The sequence below is a fragment of the Mustela lutreola genome, chromosome 3 (assembly GCF_030435805.1).
Source record: "Mustela lutreola isolate mMusLut2 chromosome 3, mMusLut2.pri, whole genome shotgun sequence".
Lineage (NCBI taxonomy): Eukaryota > Metazoa > Chordata > Mammalia > Carnivora > Mustelidae > Mustela > Mustela lutreola.
Genome location: NC_081292.1, coordinates 164,264,060 through 164,290,755, shown reverse-complemented (window position 1 = coordinate 164,290,755; position 26,696 = coordinate 164,264,060). Strand labels below are relative to the sequence as shown.

Here is a 26,696-nt window from a genome sequence, read left to right as displayed (position 1 = left end):
GTTGCAGAGCTCAGGGAGGAGGTGCCCCGGGGAGCTGGGACCCAGCAGCAGCTTGCACCCTTGAAGGGAATGTGATGAGGCCAGTAGGTGGCACAGTGCTGCAGGGCTGATGTCACTGGGACATCCATCAGTCACCCCTGCCTTTGTCTTCTTCAGGTGCCCAGGCCTCACGGCCCCAAAGGCCAGAGGTCAGAGGGCCTGCCAGAGCCCAGGGTGGGGCTGTAAGAGGCAGCATTCCTGCCAGGCTGCCTTTGCTTCCCACGTGGGGGCGGTGTCCGGGCCACCCAGCTCTGGCACGGCCCCTCTGACCTCTCTTCACATGAGCCTTTGTTCAGGAAAAGGCTCAGGTTGTGTGGCACAAGCAGCTTTCTGAGCCTTGGGGCTTCTGCCTGTGATGCACACCCGACCTGCTGGGGGTAGCCAGAGACCCCCGGGGGGAGCAGAGTTCCCTGGGTCGGGGAGCCAGAGACCCCTTATGGGGCAGAGTGCCCTTGAGGGGGCAGAGATCCCTGAGGGAGTCAGAGACTTCTGGGGGCGGGACAGAGTTCCCTGAAGGGAGCCCCGCAGCAGGGCAAGGAGCGGGGTGGTTATGTGGACCACGGTAGAGCCGGCCCTGGGGAAGGGCTGGGAGAGTGTGCGGGGACCCCTGCTGGGCAGTGCCGGACACCGGTCCAGGCCGGCTGTCCCGCGGTGTGTGGCAGGCCGAAGTACGCGCCCGCCCCAGTGCACCTGCAGCCCGCATGGTTGGGGGCGGGGCCTGGAGGGCGCCAGATTCCCGGGGGGCGGGGCCTAGGGCGGGGCCGGAGGGCGCCAGTGCGCAGGCGCAGTCGGTCCCGGCTCGGGCCGTACGGCGCTTGCGGCGGCGGGTCGGGGGTGCTGACGTGAGTGTGCGCGCGCGGCCGCCGGGGCCCTCGGGTCAAGGGGTCGGGGACGCGGTTTGAGGCGGTGGGGGGACCGCAGGTCGGGGCGTCGGGGGCGTCCTTGAGTGCGAGTCTGCGGGGCTGCGTCCTCTCCCCCGAGTGAGTGGCCCCGCGTCCGGCCCTCGGCCTGTGGGCTGCCCCGATGGCCGCGTCCCCGGACGCACAGGATGTGTGCGAACCCCGGACCCGACTCGGCGGCCCGTGGAGCCCGCGGAGGGGCGCGCCCCTGTGCCCTGCCCTCTGTACTCTCAGCGGGGCTGGGGGCAGCGCCGCTGGCTGGTGTCTGAAGCGGGGTGTGCAGCCCGGAAGCCTCCCTTCCCGTGCTTGTCGTTAACAACTGCACTGTCCAGATTTGTGCCGGCGTGTGCCCCAAACACAGCATTTACCGTTTTAGCCATTCTGCATTGCATAATTCAGGGCATCCGTCCGTTTAGTGCCTAGACTCTGGTTTCGTCCTGAAGCTGGAGGGTTAAGAGGGAGCTCTGTTACTGCAAGTGTTCGACTCTGACTGGACCAGCTCCCAGCCATTGTCCTGTGCCCAGAAGGGCCTTACAGGGAAGCCGAGCCGGGTCAGGCTCAAAGGCAGCCTGCCCAGCGCCTCCGCCCCCATGCCCTCTGCCTGGTCTCTCCAGGAGGCTGGAACCTCATGGTCTCACCCTGGAAGACTGCCTCAGTTCCTGGACTGCAGCTGGGCTTGGGTTGTGGTTTCTGGATCTGCAGGTCCTACCGCTTCCTTTTTAGGGCAGGAGCGATGGGGCCCCATGTGGTGCCCAGGCAGCTGGTGTGGCTCTCCCGGTGGCAGGCGGTGTGCGCTTGGGGAGCTTCTGTGCAGCACAGGACATGGGCAGGGGTGTCCAGGATCCCCAGCCTGCTCAGCTCTGGGGGGGCCCTTAGCGCCAGCCCCCTGGTCTGCAGGAGCAGCTCCTCCACACCCCCTGGTGCGCCGGAGGTGGTACTGACCCAGCAGCGCTACCCTGTGACACGACTGCCCTTCTCGGTGGTTTCTTCGGAAGACCTGGCAGCCTTTGAACGCATCCTCCCAGGCGGGGTCGTCACAGACCCAGAGGTGCTGGAGGCTTCCAACGTGGACTGGCTGAGGACTGTCCGAGGTGAGTGAGGGTCTGGCCACAGCACATGCTCCAGGGAGGGGCTGTGACCATGCTGGGTTGGAGGGGCGTGCCTGGCACACACACCCTCTCATGTTGAGGAAAGGCTGTGTTGTAGTTTCAAACTGTTGTGAAAACAACATTACTGGAGGTTTATTGGTGCTGCGTGATGTCTGCAGAGTAAAAGACAAGGTGGCCGGCTGCTCTGAGAGATGCACGTGAACTCCCAGGGCCTCTGTGACAGCTAGCACAAGCTAGGTGATGGAGGCTCGCCTGCTCCCAGCTCTGGAGGCTGGACCTGCTCCCACTAGAGGCTCTGGGGGCTCCTTCCTGGGGGCTGCAGGTGTCTGTGTCCCTTTAAGACACCTGGCATCACCTAAATCTAGGACCTTCTCTCAGGACCCTTAACTTGATCACGTATGTCATGACCTTTTATGTAAATCAGGGCACGTGCACAGGTTCTGAGGGATGCGACGGGGACACACTTTGGGAGGCCCGGTCTTCTGCGGCCGCTCCTTCAGGCAAGAAGCAGGGGCTGGTTGGGCCGCCTGAGCCCTGCTCCTCCCAGCACATGTGTCTGCAGCAGCACACGCCTGTGCCAGCTTGGGAGTTCTCAGCCTTCCAGACCCAGTGCACACCTTCTCACAGGAAAGATCCCGTCACTCTGTGTTCTGTTCTGCAACATTTTCAGATATAATGTAAGCTGCCTTTTCAGTTACAAAACACAAAACACCAATACGATGTTCTTATAGAATATTAAAGAGACCCAGAAGACAACTTGCTTACAACAGAGTCACGAATTACACATGTAATGCCAGGACACGCCAGCAGCCAGGTAGGGCTGGATCCGGTGCCCGTGGGACTTGACAGAGTATTTTGTGTGTGTGTGTGGGGGGGGGTGTCCAGTGGGGCCGCGACTCAACCATGGCAAGGGCTGTGTGTGGGCTTGAAGAACTCCCAAGAGCAGGTCTGAACCAGCTTGTGAACAGACCTGTGGTGCAGAGTCTGTAGCACGTGGAGGTGGTTGTGGGACACGCTGTACTTACAGGGAGAGAGATTCGGGTCAGGTACTTTGGAAGTCCTCAGACTTCTAATTTTTTAAAGACTCTTATTTATTTATTTGAGAGAAGCAGAGATAGTGGCAGACAGCAAGGGAGAGCACAAGCAGGGAGGAGAGGAAGACATAGGGTCCCCGCTGAGTAGGGAGTCTGACACAGGGCTCTATCCCAGGCAGACGTTTAGCCAGCGGAACCACCCAGGCACCCTCCTTGGACTGTTCCTTGTGGGTCAAGTGCCCAGAGTGGAAGGGCTTCCAGCCCCACCCTGCCTGCTAAGTAAGGACCCCCCGGGGCTGAGGGATGGTGCCTGCTGGGAGCCCAATGCCCACACAGGGCCTGCAGGTTCACATGCGTGCTCCCAGAGGCAGGAGAGGGTGCTGTCCAACCTGGGCTCAACCAGGCCAGGCCCCGGTCCTGGCTGGCCCTGCAGCCACAAACTGGGGATGGGGCTCCCACCTCAGAGGTAAGAGCCCAGGGTGCTGGGTACTCAAGACTCGGGACGTCTTCCTCCTGGGACTTCCAGAGTGCACACTGTAACTGGGATGGGGCTTGTCTGCCCCACCTTCCTGGACAGGGCTTAGCTGTGTGCTGGGGGCTCTTCTTGGAAGCCTCATGTGGCTTGGTCTGTGTCTGTGTGCTCCTGTGGACGACCCCCGCCCCCTGGCTGCTGACATATGGCTGCTCACATGTGTGCACTATGTTGTACACACATGGTGTACAACACCTGCCCAGCGGGTGTCTGTTGAAGTTGTTTGTTCAATTTTTGTTGAAATAACCCCTTTATGTAGCTGTTTTGGGGGGAGAAAGCATGTCTAAACTTATGATCATTTTATGTTTTAGTCTTAGAGTTCTATAGAAAATGCAACTAGTAATAGCTGATTAAGATTTTATAATTCTCGGGGTGCCTGGGTGGCTCAGTGGGTTAAGCCGCTGCCTTCGGCTCAGGTCATGATCTCAGGTTCCTGGGATCGAGTCCTGCATCGGGCTGTCTGCTCAGCAGGGAGCCTGCTTCCTCCTCTCTCTCTGCCTGCCTCTGCCTACTTGTGATCGCTCTCTGTCAAATAAATAAATAAAATCTTAAAAAAAAATAAAGATTTTATAATTCTCTTAAAAATGGATTTTATTTGAAATGGAAACTGTCCAAAAATTAGATCACTTTGCTCATGGGTGGACCCCATAAACTTCAGTGAGCATCTCACTGTGTGTCTGCACACAGTGCAGGGCTGGGGACAGGATGGACAGGAGGCTCACCAGAGGGGTGGTGGCATGAACGGTGGGCTGCCTGCCAAGTGGGCATGCCTGCCCAGGAGAGTCCCCCAGCACACGCTGTTTCCTTGGAACCTGGGGAAGCCATCTGGAAGGGTGTTCTGAGACAGGAATAGCCAGTGCAAAGCCTCTGAGCAAGTCTGTGCTTGGCATGTTTGGGGAGCTGTAGACCCAAGTGTGGCTGGAGTGGACGGACAATGGGGAGGTCAGAGAGTGAGGGGGCTGGGTCATCGATACGTCGAGGGCCAGGTGAGTCCCAGTAACTGATGGGGAGCTACTAGGAGGCCAGGAGGAGAGAGGCCCACAGCCTGGTATGGCTGCCGTGTCGAGGAGAGGCTTTCACTCCCTGGGCATGGAAGCTCGGAGGAGAGCTGAGACTTCGATGGGTGGTCAGGTGAAATGGTGTCAGCTCTGTGTGTGTGCACAGAAGAGTCTGGGATGTGCTGATGGGTGTGTAGGGTGTGAGAGAAGCCAGGATGCAGGGACCCATGGCCTGAGCAGCTGCAGAGGTAGCCTTCTACTTGCTGAGGAAAATGGCAGGAGTACCAGGTCTGTGGGGAAACTGGAAATCTGGGTCTGGACAAGTCCAGTTGGACACGCGAAGGGGCCCGTTGGACTGTGAGGCCAGCTAGCCCAGGGCTGGGTCCATGCAGCTCCAATGTCCAAGGAGGCCAGTGGCCGCTGTGGTCCATGGGGGCGAGCAGGCACCAGCCAACCAAGGGGACTGAGCAGCTTGGGCTGGGGCTGAGGAGGACCTGGTACATGTGTGAAGAAAGGGGAGCCAGGGGTTGCCTGGTCAGGAACAGCTGCTGTACCAGGGCCCATGGTTGTCTGTAGCGTGGAAGGGACATGCCTCCGGCTGGAGCTGTTCGTGGGGGCTTGGGAGGCCCCATCTGGAGGCTTAGGGGGACAGAGGGGCCGGGGCAGGGGTTGGGATGGGTTCAAGAGAAGATGTTTTTGCCTTTTCGGGGCCGGTTTCAGACAAGACTGCTATCGCAGCAGATTAATAGGTGGATGGGAATGATCTGGTTGAGAGGGAAGAACTGGTAGCTTGGTGAGAAACAGGATCGCCGTGAAGTTGTCCAGGAGCTGGGCGTGGAGGGACCCAGGCCCTCCTGGGGCTGCAGTCTTAGGAGGAGTGGCAGTGGGGGCCCATGTAGAAGCAGGTGGGGGCACTGCTAACATGAGGACGAGGGAGGCAGTGAGAGCTATGGTCTGTGGGGTGGTGTGTGGTGCAAGAGAGACTGCTGCCTGTCCCCTAGTGTGTGGGACAGGGAAGGCCCGGGGACTGCTGCCTTGGGGTGAGAGGAAACAAGCCAGGAAGTTGTTCCTGGAGCCTGGGGAGCAAGACCCTCAGCCCAAGTTCCCAGGGGTAGAGTGTTGGGCCCCAGGGCTGAGCCGCTGGGAGAGAAGAGTTGGAGGCGAATGTTTCAGCCGTCAGGGTCAGCAGTGTCCTGCAGAGGTTGAGTCGGTGTCTGCCACAGTCTGTCATCTGAAAGCAGCCACACCAAACAAATGGGCATTGGGCTGTTCCCGCAGGGCTCCATGTGCAGGCGTAGCCCAGGCTGGGCTTGGCCTGAGTGTGGGGTTTGCCATCCTTGACGTGGCAGTGTGCTCTGGTCCCTGGGAGGAAGTCAGGGAGCCCGCCAGCCGGGAGTAGGCATGCTGTGACAGGTGACAGGCCATGTCCCAGGAGGGTCCTTCTGTACCCCACGCCCTGGGTGTCCCAAGTGAGCGAAGGCCTTGGAGGGCTGCCAGGAATCCAGGAGGGCGGAGAAGCAGGTGGTGGGCAGCATGGGGACTGTGTTGCTGAGACCAGGAACTGGCACTCAGTTGGCCTTTCTCAAGTGGAGGGATGAGAGTCGCGGGCCAGAGAGGCTTGCAGCCTTAGCTCCTCCCTGCCTGTCCCCTCCAGAGCTGGCTCTGCTCCTTCTGCACTGAAGCCTTTCCTGCTTCTGTTTTCCCTTCTGTTCCTTTGAGTCCGTCCCTTGACTGAAGAGACTCTGAGCACATGAGAGAGAAGACCGGAGCATAGATGAATGTTAGTGAACCCTGGGGCAGCCCGTCTGCAAAGTCCTTTCCTACTTCCCCCAACATGTTCCAGAAGCCAGTGCTGTCATCAGCCAGCAGCATGCTGACAGCTGCCTCCCTTTGGCCAGTGTCCTAAGGTGGACAGTAGACTGCTAAGGCCTCCTGGAGGCTCAGGGGCAGGGACGTGCAGAGAGAGCCAGTTACTTAAAAATTGTTAGATTTTTGTATCAAGCCAGTTGTGAAGCACAGCTGTTATTAAAAATTAACATGTAAATGTACGATTAAATTATATTTAATACAAGCATTGTAAATATTAGTAACTTAGACTTTGCTAAAAAGCATGTAAGCTAAGAACTGCAGCCAGATCTCAAAGCTGCGTGAGAGGTCACTGACACGGTGGTGGTGGTGGTGGGGTGGGTGGTGCCTGTGCTTCCCGCCTCCCGGGAGCCTCCTCAACCTGCTTGTTCACTTGGAATGAAGTCAGAGGACCAGAGAGAGCCTGCTTGTCTCGGGGAGCCCATGGTCAGGAACCCCGAAGTGCGGGTGTCCAGGGGTTCCTGCTGGCCACCTCCTGGCATCCCGTCAGTCATCACAGCTTAGAGCCTCCACCTGATGCGTAGAAGGAGCCATGAGTGTGCCCCGAGTAGATGAGACACATATGGGAGGGGGATGGGTAGCCCTGCCCCACAGTGGGAAGTCAGGTACTAACACAGGTGGAGGGGTGGATCTGGACAGGTCGCTGGCCCGATGTCAAGTGTCTCCCCACAAGGTGTGCAGTTAGGTGGGGGAAACATGGCCCCTCCCAGTGAGCAGCCAGGCAGGCGCTCCAGCCGTGGCCTCCCCACCCAGAGAGGTGGGGCCCGTGTCTGGCACCTCACCCTCGTCCCTGAGGTTCCTGGGCTTGGTGCTGACCCTGGTTGTACTGGTGGCCTGCAGAGGAAGGAGGACCTTCTTCCGGAGGATAGACTGAGCGCTGCCTTCTGTGTGAGTAATGTGTCCTTCGTGTTGCAGGTTGTAGCAAGGTGCTGCTCAGGCCCCGGACCTCCCAGGAGGTGGCTCGCATCCTCAGGTAAGGAGCGCGCAGCGGCCCCCGGGCAGTGGTGGGCGACTGGGAGGGCACACGACCGAGGAGGGCATGCGAAAGCAAGCCCTCTTCCCTCCAGATGTAGACCCTGGTGAGGTTTTGTTCCTCTCGCTTCTTCCCTGCCTGGTGGGGTTAGGTACTTCACGTTGTGTCTTCCCCATTTGGCCATATCTGTGCCCGTCCCTCTGTGCTCCTTAGGCTTCCAGGCCAGTTTCTGGTGGAGGTGGAAGGGACACGTTGGGTGGAGGGGCTGCAATGCTTTTGGTGAACAGCAGGGGGTGCCGCTGGCCCCTGCATTGTGCAGTGCATTGTGCAGGGAGAGCCGTGGCCTCTCAGGATGTTTGGGCACAAATGCCAACCTGTCTGTGATCCGGACTGTGCAGACTTGTGGCTCACTGCCATTTTGGGTGGCCCTGGGCCTCCTCAGACCCGCCAGCCGTGCGCAGGGACCAAGGGTGCTGCCCATGGAGGTCACGGCAGGAGGAGGGGGGACTCCAGGTTGGGTGGGCTTGCAGCCAGGGTTGGCCTGGATCACGTTGCACAGGGATGGTGGTGCAGGGGGAGGGCAGGGAGCCCTGATGCCCGTCCTGTGCTTGCCCCAGGTACTGTCATGAGAGGAACCTGGCCGTCAACCCGCAGGGGGGAAACACGGGCATGGTGGGGGGCAGTGTGCCCGTCTTTGATGAGATCATCTTGTCCACCACCCTGATGAACCGGGTCATCAGTTTCAACAGCGTGTCCGGTAAACCTGCACTGTGGCCGGGTGGTGAGGGGTACTGTACTTTACTAACACAGGTGGAGAGGTGGATCTGGACAGGTCGCTGGCCCGATGCCAAGTGTCTCCCCACAAGATGTGCAGTTAGGTTGGGGAAACATGGCCCCTCCCAGCGAGCAGCCAGGCAGGCGCATGTCCAGCAGGGCTGGGGAGGAGAGGCCCAGCTTTTTCTGCCCTGAGGGTGCTGTCCAGGGGTCACTCAGGTGGTTTGTGCTGTGGGTCTGTGCTGAAGGGCATGGGCTGTTGCTGCAGCTCCTCCAACTCTCACATTTTCTAACCAGGATGGCTCTTTTTGCCCTTGTAAACAGGGCACAAAGGACGGGGTACGAGGAGGTCTCGAGATGCTTTCTGCTCAGTGGCCCCAGCAGTCCCTCCAGCAGAGCATTTTGGGCGGGTCATCCTCTGTGCTGGGGGCACCTGGGCACCATAGCTCTGTGCCAACAGTGCTCCAAGGTCCGTGTCCCCTGGTGGTGGGACTCCCCACCCCGGGTGGGGGCCACTGCCGTATAGCGACGCTCATCCCTTCCCTTCCACGAGTGTGTGCGTGAGGATTTCCTTCTTTATTTTTCCCCATCAGTTTTTCTTTTTCTTCTTGGTAAAAGATAACGGTAACTTCTGGGGGACAGGTTGGGGGACATGCTCCTTGTCCTCGAGGGAGAACCCTGTCCCATGTGGCTAACCCCCGCAGAGCCCCTGTGGTGCATCTTCTGGCTCCTCCTGGACTGAGAACACCCATGACAGCACCTTCTCTTGGCAGGGACCCTGGTATGCCAGGCGGGCTGCGTCCTGGAGGAGCTCAGCCGGTACGTGGAGGAGAGGGGCTTCGTCATGCCCCTGGACCTGGGGGCGAAGGGCAGCTGCCACATTGGGGGAAATGTGGCAACCAACGCAGGCGGCCTGCGGTTTCTGCGCTACGGCTCACTTCATGGGACTGTCCTGGGCCTGGAGGTGGTGAGCTGGGGCGCCGGCCACTTTCCTCTGTCTCTGTGTCCCCCTGCTCGTGTCCGAGTGGCCGGACCCTCAGCCTCTTCCCAGTGCTGAGAGTACTTAACGTGTGAGGTATCTGTGGGCCCCCCGCCAACCTGCCTTGACTCCATGGGTCTGTGCCCCCTTGGGCACTCTCTCTGGAGTGCTGTGGGGCAAGGCTGGGGCGGGGCTGGGGTGGGGTCAGTGCGGTGGGGCAAGGTTGGAGCAGCAAGTGGCAAGGTGGGGTGGGGGAACGGGGGGCGGTGGCAGGGCAGGGGCCTGGCAGCACTGGGAGAGGTCCCAGGCCTGGTGGATGAGGTGTCTGCAGGGCGTGGACCCTGCACTATGGAGTCTCTGCCACTGCCTCCCCACTTTGGGCCCTGAGCTCCATGGGTGTGGGGGGCATGAAAGTCCTCTCTTAGCCCCATTGGTGCGCATTCTGGCCTGGGGTCACCCTGGGGCCTCCATCTGGGGTGGGGTGAGGGCTCGTGCTTGGCTCTGCTTTCTGTGGGACCCCTGGGCGTGGGGTTGAGAGGAGAGGGGTGCCTGCAAGGGCCCACGTATAGGCCCTTGCTTCTCCCCTTCTTGGCTAGGTGCTGGCCGACGGCACTGTCCTGGACTGCCTGACCTCTCTGCGGAAGGACAACACGGGCTATGACCTGAAGCAGCTCTTCATCGGGTCGGAGGGCACACTGGGGGTCATCACGGCTGTGTCTATCCAGTGTCCACCTAAGCCCAGGGCAGTGAACGTGGCTTTTCTCGGTAGGCCGGCTGTCGGGGTACACCGCTGGGTACCCTGTCCCTCCCCCTGCCCCGCTGCCTGGCCCTTGGCATGAGGGGGGCTGTTCCTGTGTCTCCTGGCTTCTGTGTCTGGAGGGTTGGTGCTCCTGATGGGGGGTCTGCAGGGGGCCTCTCGCATCTCAGGGCAGAACACCCTGTTCTTTAGCACAACTGGGGCTCTGCTCAGCTCTGCTGCTCCATCTCCTTCCTTGATTCTGAGTGAAGCAGTGTCATTTCTGGTGTGTTCATTCCTGAATCAGTCACAGCCGTAGGAACACCGTCCTCTCCATCCCCCTGCTGTCCCTCACTGTCCCTGCCCTGTCCCCCATACTGTCCGTGTGCTATCCCCCTGCTGTCCCTACTATCCCTGCCCTGTTCCCTACTGTCCCCAATGCTGTCCCCCACTGTCCCTCACAGACCTCTGTGTCCTTCACTGTCCCCTGCCCTGTCCCCTACCCTGTCCCTGATCTGTTCTCTACCCTGTCTTCCACCCTGTTCCCACTGTCCTCCTGCTGTCCCCACCATGATCCCTTGCTGTCCCTCTACTTTCCCCACTGTCATGCTGTCCCTCGTGCTGTCCCTTCTGTCCCCTGCCGTGTCCCCAGTTGCCCATCGGATCCTCTGCTTCCAGCAGACTGCGAGCGTGGGCTTGGGTCTCCTCCTCTGAAACCATATTCTGCCTCGCCTCCACTCAGAGCCTGTCAGACTCTGGTAGTTAAGAGGCTGTGGAGACATCCGGTCTTCTGGAGGTCACCGTGGGCAACTTAACTCCCTAGTCTGCTGTTGGCTGTGCTCTGCGGTGTCTGTACCCATGGCAGAGTGCCGGGTCTCACGGCCTCCCTTGTCTCTGTGGCTGGAATTGCTGTTTTCTTGCAAACGTGCCATTTCCTCTTCCTGATGTGCCGTTCTGCACTGGGCTCGTGCTCCCCGCGAGCACGGCCTGGGTCTCACGGCTGGCCCATTGGCCGCGCCTCCCCAGCTCTTGCCCATGGAGACATTGTCGCTGGTTCTCAAACGAGGCTGCTCAGAGTCATCCCGCATCCTGTGCTTGTGTCCTCTATGGCTGCTGCTCCCAGTGCTGACGCTTTGTTCTTCGGTCACTTCGAAGATTTTCTCTGTGTCTTTGCTCATCTGTGGTTTGGGGTTTCTTGCCTCTGAGGACACATTCTCACCTCGGATCTTCCAAGCCTCCTCACCCTGTGTCTTGGTGTCTTGTCAGTTGGAGGCGTCTGACCATCTTCCTCCTCCTTTAGGGCTATGATCGGATGCACACATGACAAAGCTCTGTGGTCGGTCTTCTTCATTCCTCCCACAGTTTCCACCCTTTTACACTCCTGCTGTGTTGTTTCCCATCTTTTCCGCTTACGGGTGTTGCCGTGCGCTGTTGTCCCAGGTGGCTGAGCCCCCACATCCAGCCCCGCTATCCAGCTGCGGAACTCCACGAGCTCCCGGGTATGCCCAGGAGACGTCTGCCTCTGGCCTTGCACTCTATGAACACACTCCCATCAGCTTTTCCACCTCGTCCCCAGCATAGAGTCGGTATCCTGGGCCCTTCCCACCTGCTCCCGGCCACTGACGGCGCGCTCCCCAGGCCCGGGCGCCTCAGAGATTTCTCCTTGTTCTATAAGTTGAGTGATTCGCCCTGGGCTCCTGGAGACACAAGTGCTCACTGTGGTGAGAGAAAAGCAGTGAAGCCCTTGCCCAGTATGACCTTATCTCTGGCCCCCTGTGCGCCCAGGCCCCTCTGGTTCCTGTGACCTTCCTGCACACCATGGGTCCTCTGATGGGCCTTTCCTCCTGGACCGTCACTACCTGGGACACGCATGCCACTGGCTCGTGCGCGTCCCTGTGATGGTGCTCTGCTGCTCCGCTGGGCTACCCTGCTCGCCAGCACCCAGGGCCACTCAGCGCAGCTGTTTCACAGGGGGACTTAGGGGTGTCTGGCTGGGGCTCTGGTGCCTGCGCCTGAGGTCTTGTTGCCTTCGCAGGTTGTCCGGGCTTTGCTGAAGTCCTGCAGACCTTCAGCAGTGGCAAGGAGCTGCTGGGTGAGATCCTGTCAGCGTACGAGTTCATGGACGCTGAGTGCATGTGGCTGGTCACGCACCACCTGCGCCTTGCCAGCCCCGTGCAAGGTACCGACCCCTGCGGCTGGGCAGCTTCCGCCGTGGCCCTCATGCCATAGGTCTCAGGGGATGCTCTCTTTGGTCACTGACAGGCCATCAGTCTGTCCACAGAATGGGAGGCAGCGACAAGGTTGCCAGAATCTGTGCGGCTCCAGTGTCACCATACCTGGACGAGTGAGACTCTCTGACCCGCATGGGAACTGGGCCCCCAGTGTGGGTGCAGTTGCTGCCGCCAGTTGTGCCAGAGCCCCAGGGTCTCTGAGGGTCCTCGACGTGCTGGTCAGAAGTGTTTCTTTTCCACCAGAGGAGCCACTGGTCCGTGGAACTTTCCCAGTTAGCCAACCGAGCCCTGGCCCTGCATTCCAAGGGCCACCTGCTATCGTACTACTAGCTCTCTACTGTGGGTCTCAGTGTCTTCACCTCCAAGAGCCTCCTGAAATGTGGTGGCTTTGGTGCCGGCAGTGCTGGTGGAAAGCCACAGGCTTAGGGCGTCCACATGGGATGGCTGCTTCTTGTGGCTCTGGAGGCTGGAGTTTAGGATTGTGGGGCGGCTCGGCCTGTGTCAGGTGCAGCCAACAGTACCCTTCTCACTGTGTGCTCAGGCGGCCTTATGTGTATAGGAGATCCGTGGTGCCTCATCCTCATAGGAGAGTGGCGGTCCTGTCGGATCCAGGCCCACCCTTATGGCCTAATATAACATTGAGTCCCTCTCTGTAGTCAGACGGGCTGGGTTAGGACTTTAGTGTGTGGTCAGGCAGAAAGATCTTTATGCTCTAAATTTTTAATGAGGTGTTGCATTTGGTACAATAGAACAGGAAACAACTGGAACATCCAGTAGTAAAGAAATAAGATATGATACAATCACTGGAAAGGTGGGGGACCCATGGGCAGATGGAGGGTCCCTGGGTGGACAGAGGGTCTCTGGGTGGATAGAGTATCCCTGGGCAGATGGAGAGTCTCTGGCAGACAGAGGGTCTGGAAGGGGATGGAAGCTCCCTGGGTAGACAGTGTCGCTGGGCAGACAGAAGGTCTCTGGGTGGATGGAGGGTCTCTGGGTGGGTGGAAGTCCCTGGAAGGATGGAGTGTCCCTGGGTGTGCGGAAGGTCCCTGGGTAGACAGTATCCCCGGATGGGAGGAGCGTCTCTGGATAGATAGCATTCCTAGATGGATGGAGGGTCTCTGGGCGGACAGAGGGTTCCTGGGCAGACAGAGGGTCCCTGGGTAGACAGCATTCCTGGATGGATGGAGGGTTTCTGGGCAGACAGAGGGTCCCTGGGTGGATGGAGGGTCTTTGGGCAGACGGAGGGTCCCTGGGCAGATGGAAGGTCCCTGGGTAGACAGCGTTCCTGGACGGACGGAGGGTCTCTGGGCGGGCAGAGGGTCCCTGGGTGGACAGAGGGTCCCTGGGAAGACAGAGCATCTCTGGGTGGATGGAAGGTCCCTGGGAGGATGGAGGGTGTCTGGGCAGATGGAGGGTGTCTGGGTGGAGAGAGTGCCCCTGGGTAGACATCATCCCTGGGCGGACGGAGAGTCCCTGGATGACGGTTTGTCTCTGGGTGGATGGAAGGTCCCTGGGAGGATGGAGAGTCCCTGAGCAGATGGAGCACTGTGTGGCCCTTGGATGCATGTGTGAGAAAGCTGCTCCTAAGGTCATGTTTAGGAGAAAGGAAAGGCCAGCCCACTGTCCTGGGCAGGTTTCAGTGTGCAGATCTCTCTAACTGGAAGACAGGAAGGAGTGCTGTTGACCATGCTGGTTGCTACATATGGCAAGCTGGGGAATTTTTTTTTTTTTCATTTACTTGTCTTTGTTTTCCAAACTCCCTTTTATAAGCATGTTTTTACTTTTATAATTGGAAAAGGAGCCCATAAAAATTAAAACACTCCCAGTGTTTTCTAGGACATGTGATAAATTAAAGAGCAGAATTTGCATTTCATCATGGAGAAATGCCAGTATCTAGAAAGCACTTGTTCTCCTTATAGTAGGATGGGCTTGTAGTATTTTTCTGGAAGGCACTTTTAACGTAGTACTAAAGGGAAGAGCTGTGCATTTGGTGTTTTCATTTGTTGGTTTCAGTAAGTTAAAAATAAATTCACAGTAGCCTTAAAAAAAAGACAAGCTTAAAATTCTCTTATAGTTCCTAATGCATTTTTTAAAAAAACTGTAAAAAAGAGACAGCTTGGGCAAAATCATGCCTTTTTTGCATGTTGTGCTAAGCCGAGCGCTGTGGGCATCACAGCACCACGTGGGCACAGTGGTCTCTCCTGTAGCCCGTGGCCTGCCCAGCACCGCAGGAAGGTAAGAGGGGCTCCCTGCCCACAGCCCTGTGCAGGTGCCCGTGACATCGCTCAGGGCTGTTCATGTGTTCTGGGGAGTGTGGTTTCTTTCCCAGTGAAAGACCTATTTTTATTTGTTTTTTTTTTTAAGTTTATTTTTTTGGTAATCTCTATAGCCAGTGTGGGGGTTGAGGTCACAACCCTGAGGTCAGAAGTCACATATTTTTCTGACTGAGCCAACCAGGCACCCCAGGAAGGACCTATTTATATTATTATTTTAATTTATTTGAGAGAGAGAGAGTGAATGTACCTGAGAGCTGGGCGGGGGCGGGGGCTTGACCAAGAGGAGAGGAACAAGAAGACTCCCCACAGAGCACGGAGCCTGACACGGTGCTTGGTCCCACGACCCTGAGATCAAGACCTGAGCTGAAACCAGGAGTCGGACGTACTCCCCAGGCACCCATGAAACACTGGTCTTTAAGCCTCGGGAGACGAAGTCTGAGCAGAGGCTTCCTGTTCTATGGGCCGCACAGGGGCTGCCAGAGATGCTCAGACAGGCCAACCCAGGCCTGTCCTCACTCTGTCTGACCACCTCTGTTCATCCTGCATTCTGTGCCTTCCAGAAAGTCCGTTCTATGTCCTAGTGGAGACCTCAGGCTCCAGAGCAGGGCATGACTCTGAGAAGCTGAGTGACTTTCTGGAGCAGGCGCTGAGCTCTGGCCTGGTGACGGATGGGACTGTGGCCACGGACCAGACCAGACTCAAGGTGTGTGTGTGCTGCCCGTGCCTCCTCGCATCCCCCGTGCTCAGCTGATCTAGGACATCTGTGCTAGGCCTCGTGTCTGGCTCAGAGCACGGGTTGTCTGAACGTGAGCAGGTATCCTGCCTCTTGGGAAACATGGTTTTGGGTCTTTATTGTGATCAGTGATATTTTATTTTAAATTATTTTTTAAAAAATTACTTATTTGAGAAAGCGAGTGAACGTGAGTGGGGGGAGGGGCAGAGGGAGAGAAAGTATCAAACAGATGTCCCACCAAGCATGAGGTGTGACACAGGCTTGATTTCACAACTTGAGATCATGACCTGAGCTGAAACCAAGAGTCAGACACTGAACTGACTGAGTCACCCAGTGGGAGCCACCATCACCATTGTGGGGGTCTGTGGTGGTCAGATCTGCTGTCACCATCCTGGGAGGGCCCAGGCAGTGGGAGCCCGTGGGTGGGGCAGGTATGGACGGTCAGACAGGGAAGCCTATGGGTAGCAGCATGGCCCTGTAGTACTCCAGCTTGGGGTCCAGCAGTGCGGGGGACTGTGCAGGGTTGTTGCTGGTCTAGGTGTGTGAGAAAGGTGGCGGGCAGGAGCTGCTGCACGTTGGGAGTGGGAGTCGAGGAGAGGGCACAGAGGGACCGAGTGGTGACCCTGAAAGCCAGTGAGTGAATGGGGGAAGCCAGACACTGGCTGGTGTCTGTGGAGGTAAGGGGCTGTTGCTACTCTTCTGGGGCAGACCTGGCATTGTGTCATGTGGAAAAGCAGGAGGAACCAGTCCTTACCACGCAGAAATTTTGCTGAGACGTTTCCTGAATAGGGGGACATGTGGTGGGTGGGACGGGGCCAGCCCCGTAGCCGAGCAATGGCACATTCAGCACCATTTCCTCAACTCCATAACCAGGACTTCAAGTGTCCTCTGTGACCAGTCAGTCAGCCAAGCCAGTAAGCCATGGCTGGCTTTGTGCGGAAGGGCAGTGATGCGAAGAGCCCCCAACTCCCCAGGCCCCCTCAGCCCCACCCCGCACTGCACTCACTTTCCCGCTTAAGCTCGAGCACCCACGTGTGTCTCGGGCAGCCCAGGGCCCAGCAGCCCCGTCCCCTCTGTCTGCAGTGTCTTCCTTCGCCGGCCAGCGGCCCCGACCAGCCTCTCCCACCATGCCACCCAGAGTGTCCTCCATCCTCCTGGAGAGGGGCTGTCTGTGTGCCCTGGGGTGAACCATGGCCGCATTCTGGAGTCTCGTCCTATATGGATTCTTGGGTCAGAGCCCCATGCTTGTCACAACACAGAATATTTTTGTCACCTGGGAAGTTCCGTCATGACCTTCCTGGTCATCTGAGGCAGGCAGCATTCTAATTGCTGTTAGACACCCTTCACGGTGCCCCTCTGACTTTGTTTTCTGTCCGTCCCAGGCGCTGTGGGCCTTGAGGGAGAGGATCTCGGAGGCGCTGAGCCGGGATGGCTACGTGTACAAGTACGACCTTTCTCTGCCCACTGAGAGGCTTTACGACCTTGTGTCTGATCTGCGCGCCCGCCTTGGCTCACAGGCCAAGCATGTGGTGGGCTATGGCCACTTGGGTGAGCTGTTCTGGGATCACGTGGTGATGGGGATGCTAGTTGTTGAGAGAATTCTAATCATCTTCATGGTTCTCGGGCATTTTGGAAAGGACCTCTGTTTGCTGGCCACCACGGTGGCCTGCCCTCAGACCCAGCCTGCTGTATCCCTGACGAGTCCCTCTCACTCCCCTTGCCAGCTGCAAGCGTTTGAAAACTAGTTTCAGATAATTCTATTTTGCAGAAAAATCAAGCTTTATTTATTTACTTTATTTAAAGTGATTAATTCCTCAGAAAGGAATGTCTCATCCCTCTCGATTCTTGGCAGCCCTTGGAAAGGGGTCTGAAAGCCGTGCGTATGGGATGCCCAGGGCCCCATGCCTGCAGCCTCCATGGCATGTCTGTAATGGGGGGCTCAGGTCCCCCTCCTGCAATTAAGGGAGGATTTGGAGAAATGGGGTGAGGAGCTTGGCACACGGCATACTGTCCCGGCATCTCTGATGCTTGTTTTGGGAACTTGTCATCACAACGGTTTTCTTTTTCTTTTCTTTTTTTTTTTTTAAAGATTTTATTTATTCATTTGACAGAGAGAGATCACAAGTCGGCAGAGAGGCAGGCAGAGAGAGAGAGGAGGAGGAAGCAGGCTCCCTGCCAAGCAGAGAGCCCGATGCGGGACTCGATCCCAGGACACTGAGATCATGACCTGAGCTGAAGGCAGAGGCTTAACCCACTGAGCCACCCAGGCGCCCATCACAACGGTTTTCACAGGTGGTGCCTTACTTTTCCTGTGAGCAGGCTCCGCAAGTCAGGTGTCTGGGATGCTCAGTGTGTGACAGATGGTGACCCCCAGAGTTGGGGGCGTGGAGAGAGGGTTCCTGGCATCAAGGACAGTGAGGACATTCAGTGGCTCAGGGCACCTGCTGTCTGTGGGACAGGAAAGGTCCCTCCCTCCTGGCAGACAGTGCTGCTGTGTAGAGTAGACTCTCACCCGTGAAGGACGATGTGTGAAATTTTAAGAAGGGGATGGGAGAGTGCATGTGTGACCTTGAGGTGAGGAGATCTCGTCAGGACCACACGGGAAGCATAAACCATATGGGGAGATTGCTGCTAACTTGGGCTACATGAAAGTAAAAACCATTGGGAAATCTCAAGCAGAACGTTGGCGGGTGGAGATGTGGGGCTGGCGAACCCAGTGTCAGGGAGGAAGCCTGGCACGGCCTCTGGGAGGTGGACACCCAAGCAGGGGTGGAGGACAGGTGCCTCGGCCAGGGCCCGGGCGAGGTGGTGAGGCTGCTGGGTGTGGATGTGGGGCTGGGGATTGCTGGCCCACCTTCCACCTCGAGGGGCACTGAGTGCAGCCTTTGCTGCCGGTGGGGCGAGACTCATGGCCTGTTGAGGGCTTATCTGGTGTCCAGTGGGGCAACTGGCCTGGTTTCCCTGCGGTCCGTGAGGCTGTTCTGCCAGGCCCCTTCTGCAGGTGGGGCTGTCGTCCGGGGGTTGCCTAGCTTGGCCGCGGTCCTCTGTGTCTTGTTTGGTCCATGTGCCTCTGTTATGTGCCGGGTTTCCCTGGTACGTCCTGGGCTGTAAGTCCCTTCCCTGTGTCTGCGATGGACGCCAGTGTCATCCCACGGTGGCATGGCTGTGGTCTCTCCCTCGGGCCCCGAGGGGTCCGACTGGTTGGCCTCGATGCCTCATTGGCCATGTGGCAGGAGCTCCGGTGAGGATTTGGGGCAGAGGGTTTTGTGTGCTGGGCAGTGAGGAGCTGACCGCAAACCAGTTTCTTCCCCAGCTGCAGGGCAGGCTGAACTTCCTGGGTCGGTTTCAGTTATTTTGTTTTCTGGAAGTGTGTCCGTTTCTTCTGAAGCCTTGGACATGTTGACACACAGGTGTCTGTCACGCTCTCATTCCTGTGTCACATCAGCATTAGTAGGGTGGCCCCTGTTTTAGTCCCGGTAGGGTTTGTTCCTCGTGTCTTTCCTCATCTGCGTCTGTCGCATGCTCATGGGGTCTGTGGTCCCGCCCGGTCGGCCGCTTTCTCTGTTCTGTCTCATGTTTCTTGTCATTACTGTTGTCCTCAGTGTCCTCAGTCTTCTCCCCTGTCAGGTACGTCTTGCGGTGCCTCTAAGCACGGGAATTCTCAGGGCCTCCAGCCTCTCCACTTGGTCGAAGGGGTTAGACTCCCCCTGAGGACCAGGCTCTCCGATCCCACCATGGCTCTTGTTAAATAATGTCTGTGTGTCGCCTTGTCGGGCTCTGGGTGAGTTTGGAGGGGCCCCTGTGGGGCCAGCATGGCCGCCTGGTCCGAGCCCCATGCATCCCCCTGGTCTGAGCTGTGCGTGCCCCCGGTCCGAACCACATGTGCACCCATGGCCTCCCCACCCCCCGCATCAGTGAGAGGGCGGAAGTCAGCACAGTAGCAGCAGGCTGCTCCCCTCTCCCGAGGCTACATCCTCTTGGAGGATAGGGGTTGCACCTGTCCTCGCATTCCAGGGTGAACGGGCACTCTCATCACAGACCCTTCTGAATGCTGGACCTGCGCTGGCCTCTGACCAGTCACACGGGCTCCTCCCATTTAGTGTTTCCCTGACATGTGTTTGTTCTCATTACCTTCACTGTCCTCCATCCTATGATGTAGATGCGTCTTTCACAGACACCGTGGAGGTGGGGTCTTCCTGTCATGCAGTTTGTCATTTGTTGTCTTTATTATTTATTTATTTTTGAAAGATTTTTATTTATTTGAGAGAAGGAGCATGAAAGCAGAGGGAGTGGCAGAGGGAGAAGCAGACTCCCTGCTGAGCAGGGAGCCTGACACAGGGCTTGATCCCGGGACCCCAGGACCACGACTTGATCTGAAGGCAGATGCTTCGCCACCTGAGCCCCCCTGGGTGCCCCTCCTGGAGTGTAGTTTGGTTCTGTTTCCTGCCCTGTGTGGCGGTGCCGATGTTATGCAGCCGGCGATGGCCCATGCTCAGCCACGCCTGTGTCCCTCTTCATTCTGGTGCCGTGGCCTCTGCCTGATGCCTTCTCTGGCTCCAGGGACAGGAGGTGACGAGCATCATGGATTCTGCTGACCTATTGCTCAGGGCTTCTTCAAACTCGAACATCCGCACAGTGACTGTTCCTCCCACGTGGGGCAAGGCGGCCTGCTGTGCATGGACCTGCGGTGCTGCTGTCCAGAGGGATCCCAGTTTTCTTGTCTTCCCTTGTCTGGGGGGCTCTTCCGGGTCACTCGTTTGGGTGAGCGTTTGCCTTTGCGTCTGGGTGCCATGGGGCTGTGGTGAGAGGGATGGCTCTGCCCTTCTATCCCCAGATATCTCTGCCCATCCTCCCCTGCCTTCCTGGCTGCGTTCCCGGGGCTACAGCCCTGTGGCTCTCTGCCTGCCTTCTCCGCGGCCCTGCTCTGACTTCGTACCATGTTCAGGTCACATGTTTGATTTCCCTTCCGTGCTGTTCATCTCCTGTGGGGGGTAACACACATCGAAACCTGTCTGTGTACTCCGGCCTCTTGGTGATTGGTAGTTTCTTTTCTGGAAGTTGGTTGACTTGAGATGCTTGCTCAGTCTGTGTCTTATGTGCTTTATCTCTTACTTCTATAAACGTAGGAGACATTTGGGTTCTGTTTCTGGAAGTTACGGGATCTGAAGCCTTTGTGGTCAGGTTGCCGGTTCTTGCTCATTGTGGCTGCTCTTGTGTGCATGGAAATTTGGGAGTGGGCTCGTCTCTCTCGGGGCTTCGTCTATGGGGATTACATGAGGCCTGGGTTGGAGGTGATTTGCTTGTGCAGGGGTGCAAGTAGAGGGGGCAGGGTCTCCTAGCTGGAGCCTGTCTCATCCTCACGCTCTCAGCTCAGGGTCCGTGGGACCAGTGAGGTAGTGGGAATTACAGCTGGAAACCTGCAGGCTGGCTGGTGGTTGTGCAGGCCCCTCCGTGGGGGATTTGGAGCCTCTGCCTGCAGGGTAGCAGCGGGACCACTCTGGTGGGAGGGGGGTCCCTTGTGTGCTCCCTACATTTGAGAAGCCCAGAGGGAGGTTACCATGAGAGGCTCTCTGTCACTGGATCAGAGTTCCTAGGCCTGCGCCCCGTGCTGCCCTGGGCTTTGCTCTAGCCTCTGGGAGCTCCTCCTGCTGGCTCATGAGGCTCTCTGCCCCTCAGGGCATGTGGGACTGCCTGCAGAGGCTGGCTGGGCAGGTGGTCTGTCGCTGGGAGCTGGAAGCCTCAGGGGGCCGTGTGGGTAGAGGGGAGGCTGTGGCGTGGTCACTGCAGGCCCCTTCTGTCACTGCAGGCCTGTGGCCAGTGGTGCAGGCACGAGGGCAGGGCAGGACTAGGGGCTGTCAGGAAGGGGTCTCAGCCTGCCCAGCCTGACCCCAGCATTCCTGTGCCTGTAGGGGATGGTAACCTGCACCTCAATGTGACGTCAGAGGCCTTCAGCCCCTCGCTGCTGGCTGACCTGGAACCTTACGTGTACGAATGGACAGCCAGGCAGCGGGGCAGCGTCAGCGCCGAGCATGGCCTGGGCTTCAAGAAGAGGGGCGTCCTCAGCTACAGCAAGCCGCCTGAGGCCCTGAGGCTCATGCAGCAGCTCAAGGCACTCCTGGACCCCAAGGGCATCCTGAACCCCTACAAGACACTGCCTGCTCAGGCCTGACAGGACCTGCAGGGTCCGCAGGAGACGCAAGAGGGGCCTTGACCCAACCCTGGTTTTGCCTGTGGCTGTGGGCCTGTGGGGGTGGCATGAGCTGAGTGGGGCAGCAGCAGGTGGGGGCACCCAGCCACAGGCTGGAGGGGCCAGAGCTGGCCCCCAGGCAGGGTTCTTCCTGGCTCTTTCCAGCCCTGCTGGGGAAAGCCACCCAAACCACCTGGTCTGCTCTCTCAGCCCCTATGTGGGCACTACCCGACCCTCTGCAGGCTAGGCAAGAACCTCCTGTGGCATGTCCTGTGTGGTCTGGGTGGGAGAGCTCTTCTGCCCATTTGGGAGACTAGGCCACATTCCACTGTACTGGGGGCTGCCACTGTGGGAGGGGGCATGGATGGTCCTGTGCCTGGGTCCCTCAGGCAGGATGTGTCCCTGGCAGAGGTGACGAGCTCTGTGGGACTGTGTGGGCTCCGTCCTGAAGCTTTGAGCAATAGCCTCGGTCGCCAGTGCCTTGTGGATGACCAGAGCATGGATGAGCCAGAGTAATAGGATGGTCTCCGCCCTGGAAGGCATCGTTCTCCCATTTTCTAGAAGGCCCATCCATTGGCAAGACAACCCTGGTGGTTCGCAGTGATGTGCCTGGAGCTGTGACTTCTGCTTCTGCTTCCATGTCCGTGAGGCTAGCGTGAGAAGCCCCGATGTGCACGAGTGCATGTGCCCAGCGGGGCAGGCTTGGCGCGCACACTGCACCCTCACCCGCCCCACTGTTGCCCTGGGCCCGGGCCTGCTCCTGGGGCAGTGAAGAAGGTCTGGACATGTTTTCTCTTTCTGGCTGTCATGAACTTCCAGTAAAAAATGGGAATTGATCACAACGCTGTCCTTGTATCTGTTTCTGGAACAATCTGGTGAAGCCTGTAGCGAGATGCCTGTTCCCTCAGCAGTAGGACACTGGGCGCCAACACCGTGCCCCAAGCCCAACCCCTTCCTCTGTCCCATCCCTCCCCCCCACCCCTGACTTAAAACCTCATGGGCTTGGGAGGCTGTTGATGTTGGTTGCGTGGAGGTAGCATAGTCATCATCAGTGAGAGTCGTGACTCAGCAAATTTACTGTCGAGAATGGAAACAACGTGAGGTATTAAAAGGCTTAAGATCTTAGGTGTTTTCTGTTAGAGTCGAGGTGGGGCTTTGAGAAGGCAGCACAGTGACTGGGGGTCACAGGCAGCAGGTGGCAGGAAGAGCCTCCATCTCCCCAGCGGATGAGCTGGTCCTCCAAACGTCAGAGTGTGAAGTAGGGCCACTTGGCCTCGCCCTGTGGAATGCACCTGCATGGACACACACACATACACACGGGCCATGTGCAGACGTGGTGCACACATACAGTACACATGTACACATGAGGTACACACAGGCTGGTACAGATGTGATGCGTGTGTGTACATGCAATAGACGCACACGTACGGGACTCACTGGCGTGTACTGTGCTGTCTTGTTTGGACGGCGCCTCAGACCCATGAAGTGCTGGCCGCCTGCCTTCATGCCTGCGGAGAACAGACTCTCCAGTGGCGGTGGGCCGTTGTGAGTCCTAGTGGGGCATCCGTCCAACTGCATTGAGTTCTGCATCGTCCTGCAGCTCATGGTTGCGTGGCCACACCAGACATTATGTGAAGAGGTAGGAAGCCAGGCTGTCAGGAATGTCGACTACCCAAAGCTGGTCTTCAGACCCAAACCTGGCCCCTCCTGGACCAGTTCCGGGCAGGTGGGGCTTCTGTGAGGATTATCTCCCAGTGCTCTGGGAGGAGTTGAGGGCTGTTATTGTGTCTGGATTAGGAAAAGCTTATGAGTTTCACCTTCAAACCTCTAAGCTGCTGCAACATGAGAAGTGGTTACAAAACAGAGGGGCCAGTGGCCCTCACTGCTCCTGGCCCGTGCCTGCCAGGCCCTGGGTTGGAGGGGCGCAGGGTGTGGTAAGGAGGAAGCCCCAGCCAGGGACCTGAGCTGCCGCCTGAGGGATGGCGGGAATAGGCCCAGTGGTCTCAGCCCAGGGAACGCAGGGGAGCCAGGACACTGCCCACGCCTCACCCTGGGATGTGGCCAGGGCTGGGCCGCCCTCCTTGGGCCTGAGGGGAGCAGAGTCTTTGGGAGAGCTGACTTCCTGTTAGGTCGGGACTGTGGTGTCTGATGATAGAGGACCCTGAGGGCTCAGATGAAGAGTTTGGGGGTCATGTGGCTCTGCAGGGCCCTGCAGGGTGCTGCCCTGGGGAAGGGAAGAGGTGACAAGCTGTAGGACACAGTGCCTACTGACCAGTGACTGTGCTTATGCTGGCCATAGTCCCAGGCCTGACCCTCATGGGGACCGGGGTCTACTCAGTGGGCTCCCTCACCCTACTCTTCCCTAGTATACCACCTGCCACCCTAGGCTTGAGGCCCGTTGGACCTCAGGGGTTGGGGAAAGCAGGTTGGGTCTTGTCCTACCAAAGGATCAGGCTCCAAAGGCCAGGTGGGTGGTAGAGACATGACCTGTCCGCTGGAGTGCTGAGGAGGAGTGTGCAGGCTGGACCCTGCCCCCAGCAGTCTTGGATTCATAGTGGCCCCTGGGCAAGCCTCCCATGGGTGTTGGCATATCCTGCCCCCTGTCCTGTGGGGACACCCAGAGTCACTGTGAGGTTTCTTGGAAAGCTCCTATGCAGGGGTATGTGAGGAGAGAGCTTTCTGGGTAGGTCTGGATCCTGGCTCCCCTCCCTGCTGGCTCTGGTCCATGGGTACGAAGCGAGGTGCTCCATGGGACGGTGGACCAGTCAGATGCCATCCTTTCATCTCTGGGCAGAATATGCAGGGCCCAGACGCTTTTGGGCCCAGTGGCCATGGGCCCCTGGACAGCAAGGGAGATGAGTGGCAGGTGGGTCCTAGGGGGTGTGGAGGCACGGGGCTGGGACCTGTCTGATCTGGCTGCCCGAGTTTTCATTTGCCTTTGGCCCCAGAAGGAGAGACATGGCAGGGGCAGTGACTCTTCCCCAGGGCATGGTCATACTCCTGTTTACGGATGTGGTTCAAAGCCAGGGCCCTGGAGGCCTGCTCTGTGGACACTGGCAGGCAGTTGGTTTGCTGGCAGAGGTCCTGGTCCTCTCTCCCCTGAGCCCTGGGCCAGCAAGAAGGGTGTGCCTCCATGTCTGTCCATCCCTGGCAGGACTGGACTCCATGTCCAACATGGAGACAAGTGTCCGAGCAGGCCCATGCTGCTGGAGGCCCCCTGCCCATGCCAGATGGCCCCTCCTGTGAGGCAGGCCAGGGCAGCATGGACAGGGATCCTGCAGTTGGGCAGCATGGAAGTGCCCGTTGGGCCCTCCAGCTGTGGCTCTGCCAGCAGGGGCACTGCACCTGCTCCCAGTGTCCCCTGGAATCCTGCTGGGTGTAAGCTAGACCCAGCGGACACTGCTCTCCTGTGGGCTCGGCCCACGGCCTGGGCACCACGATGGTTCCTTCCCTCTGTCCCTGGGACTGGACTGCCAAGGCTCCATGTCACATTGCTTTGTCCTGTTCTGCTCCCCCAGCCCCAGTCCGAACTGGGGGTACAGTGGATAGCCCACTCTTCCCGTCTGGGGCCAGGGGAGAGGGATCCCAACTGCTGAAACATGCCCCTGAGCCCCAGTGTCTGTAAATGCAGGGATCAGAGAGGTGACTCCCAGCTGATGACAGTCAAGGTTTGGGCAGCGGGTGGAAAGGCACTGTCCCCCTTAAATGTGGAGCAGGGAGGGAGGATGCAGAGGCTCATGGTGTGTCCAGGTGGAGTCGGCCGCCACCTGCCATTGGGATCATGACTTTAGGCTGCAGGCATGGGTGAGTGGGGAGGAGAGGCCGTGGGTGTCTCTGGGCACCCACATCCACGCTGCCCCCTGGGCCTCCCCTGTTGTGGGGTGACGTGGGGCTCTCCATCCCAGGCCCTTGTCAGAGTGGACACTGGGGCTCATGGGTGCATCGCAGGTGAGGAGCAGCAGGACCCCTTCTGAGACTGACCAGCCCCACCCTGCCCTGCCTATGCGGCCTGGCCACAGGGCACAGGGAAACATCCATCCCACATGGGGGGCCTGTGTGGGGGCTAGACAAGAAGCACACTGTCCTCTCACTGAGCCCACTGCCTTGACAGGGGCATTCCAGGGTGCCACCAGGGCCCCTTGTCTGTCCCATCTGCTAGGCCTTGAAAGGTAGAAGAAAAGGTCATCTAGCCAGGTCTCCCAAGTTCAGAGCCTCGTGATGACACTGTGGGGTGGGCTCATGTCCCAGCACCCCGCAGCGTGTCCTGCCCATCCCATGTCCCCAGGGTAGCTCCCATGGACGTCTCCTCTTCTGGAGCCCCCGCCTTCCCCACCCCATGGTCCATCCTTGCCCTGTTTTCCCTGAACTCAACTGCACCACCCTTCATTCTCTCCCCTCACTTTGGCCTCCTAGCCCCTGGCCAAGACCTGGTCCCACAGGGCCCCCCCTGGGGCTCATGGCTCTGGACACCTGGTGCCTCCAGCTGCATCACCCTGGACCCTGAGCTCCACCCATCACTGTCCGGGGCTACCACAGAGACAGGCTTTCCGGCAGCTCTGTGGTTTTTCGGTTCGCTCAGGATGGAGCCGGATGCTTGTCATCCGGATGCTTGCCAGAGATTCTGGCTCTGTGAGGGGCAGCCAGTGTCCACCCAGGGCGCTGGTGGACAGTCAGAGTTACAGGGACAGTATGTCAGGGGGAAGGGAATCGTTTGCAGCAACAACAAAATTGGAGGCCCAGGCAGGTAGGGAGGTGGGGTGTCCGTGCTGGAGAGTCCTGGCCCTGTACCCACCTGGGGACTCCTTTCCATCTCAAAGTGGACAGATGACTGCCCTGTCAGCCAGAAGCGTGCTTTCTTGGATGGGGGCGGGAACCTGCTGAGGTAGATGAAGGACCTTTTGAAGCTAGAGTGATGGGTGCCTTGGTCTATTGGCCCCACCACAACCCTTCCCAGGGCAGCCAGATAGGCATCTGCATTCTGGCCCAAAGAAGGCCGACCCCAGGGAAACAGAGGAGACCCTGTGCTGTAGGAAGGACTGAACTTCTCTGGACTGGGCTCCCCGGTGGGGGGATAGACAGGGGGACACTGTGGCCAAGACTGCACAGGGAACTCCGGAACAGAGGGGAGGAGGGCCCGAAGTCTGACTAGGGCCTGGGCCAGGCCCCTCTCTCTGCCATCACCCTCCCTAGGGCCACAGGAAGCTCACGGGTACCTGGTCTACATCCAATGACATCTCTCACCTGGGTTGGGGTTGGAGGTGTTGCACAGGATGTCCCATGGATCACTGCCACCTCCGGGAAGGACCCCCTATGGGGATGGGCTCCCCATT

The 26,696-nt window shown here is 58.5% G+C and overlaps 1 protein-coding gene across 5 annotated transcripts; it reads left to right on the top strand.

Moving 5' to 3' along the window:
• Nucleotides 1–816: 816 nt before the first annotated feature.
• On the top strand, nucleotides 817–22,208 carry D2HGDH (D-2-hydroxyglutarate dehydrogenase). Of its 5 annotated transcripts, none has more exons than XM_059167394.1 (10): nucleotides 817–881; nucleotides 1,662–2,029; nucleotides 7,393–7,450; nucleotides 8,068–8,207; nucleotides 8,998–9,191; nucleotides 9,800–9,968; nucleotides 11,975–12,118; nucleotides 15,007–15,149; nucleotides 16,562–16,727; nucleotides 21,089–22,208. In XM_059167394.1, exons 2-10 carry the CDS (start codon nucleotides 1,672–1,674, stop codon nucleotides 21,346–21,348), a joined length of 1,632 nt encoding a protein of 543 aa, XP_059023377.1. In that variant the 5' UTR covers nucleotides 817–881; nucleotides 1,662–1,671; the 3' UTR covers nucleotides 21,349–22,208. The 5 variants fall into 5 exon arrangements, with proteins under 5 accessions (XP_059023377.1, XP_059023380.1, XP_059023376.1 ...); XM_059167397.1 differs by having other exon boundaries at nucleotides 820–881; nucleotides 1,836–2,029; XM_059167393.1 differs by lacking the exon at nucleotides 817–881 and having other exon boundaries at nucleotides 888–2,029.
• The last annotated feature ends 4,488 nt before the right edge of the window (nucleotides 22,209–26,696 follow it).

What these genes read in the sequence shown, in the direction of transcription:
- D2HGDH (XM_059167393.1), top strand. Translation starts at nt 1,567, where the DNA reads ATGGTCTCACCCTGGAAGACTGCCTCAGTTCCTGGACTGCAGCTGGGC. An exon ending in CTGGCTGAGGACTGTCCGAG is followed by an intron (nt 2,030 to 7,392) that starts GTGAGTGAGGGT and finishes TTCGTGTTGCAG; the next exon opens with GTTGTAGCAAGGTGCTGCTC. An exon ending in CGGACCAGACCAGACTCAAG is followed by an intron (nt 15,150 to 16,561) that starts GTGTGTGTGTGC and finishes TGTCCGTCCCAG; the next exon opens with GCGCTGTGGGCCTTGAGGGA.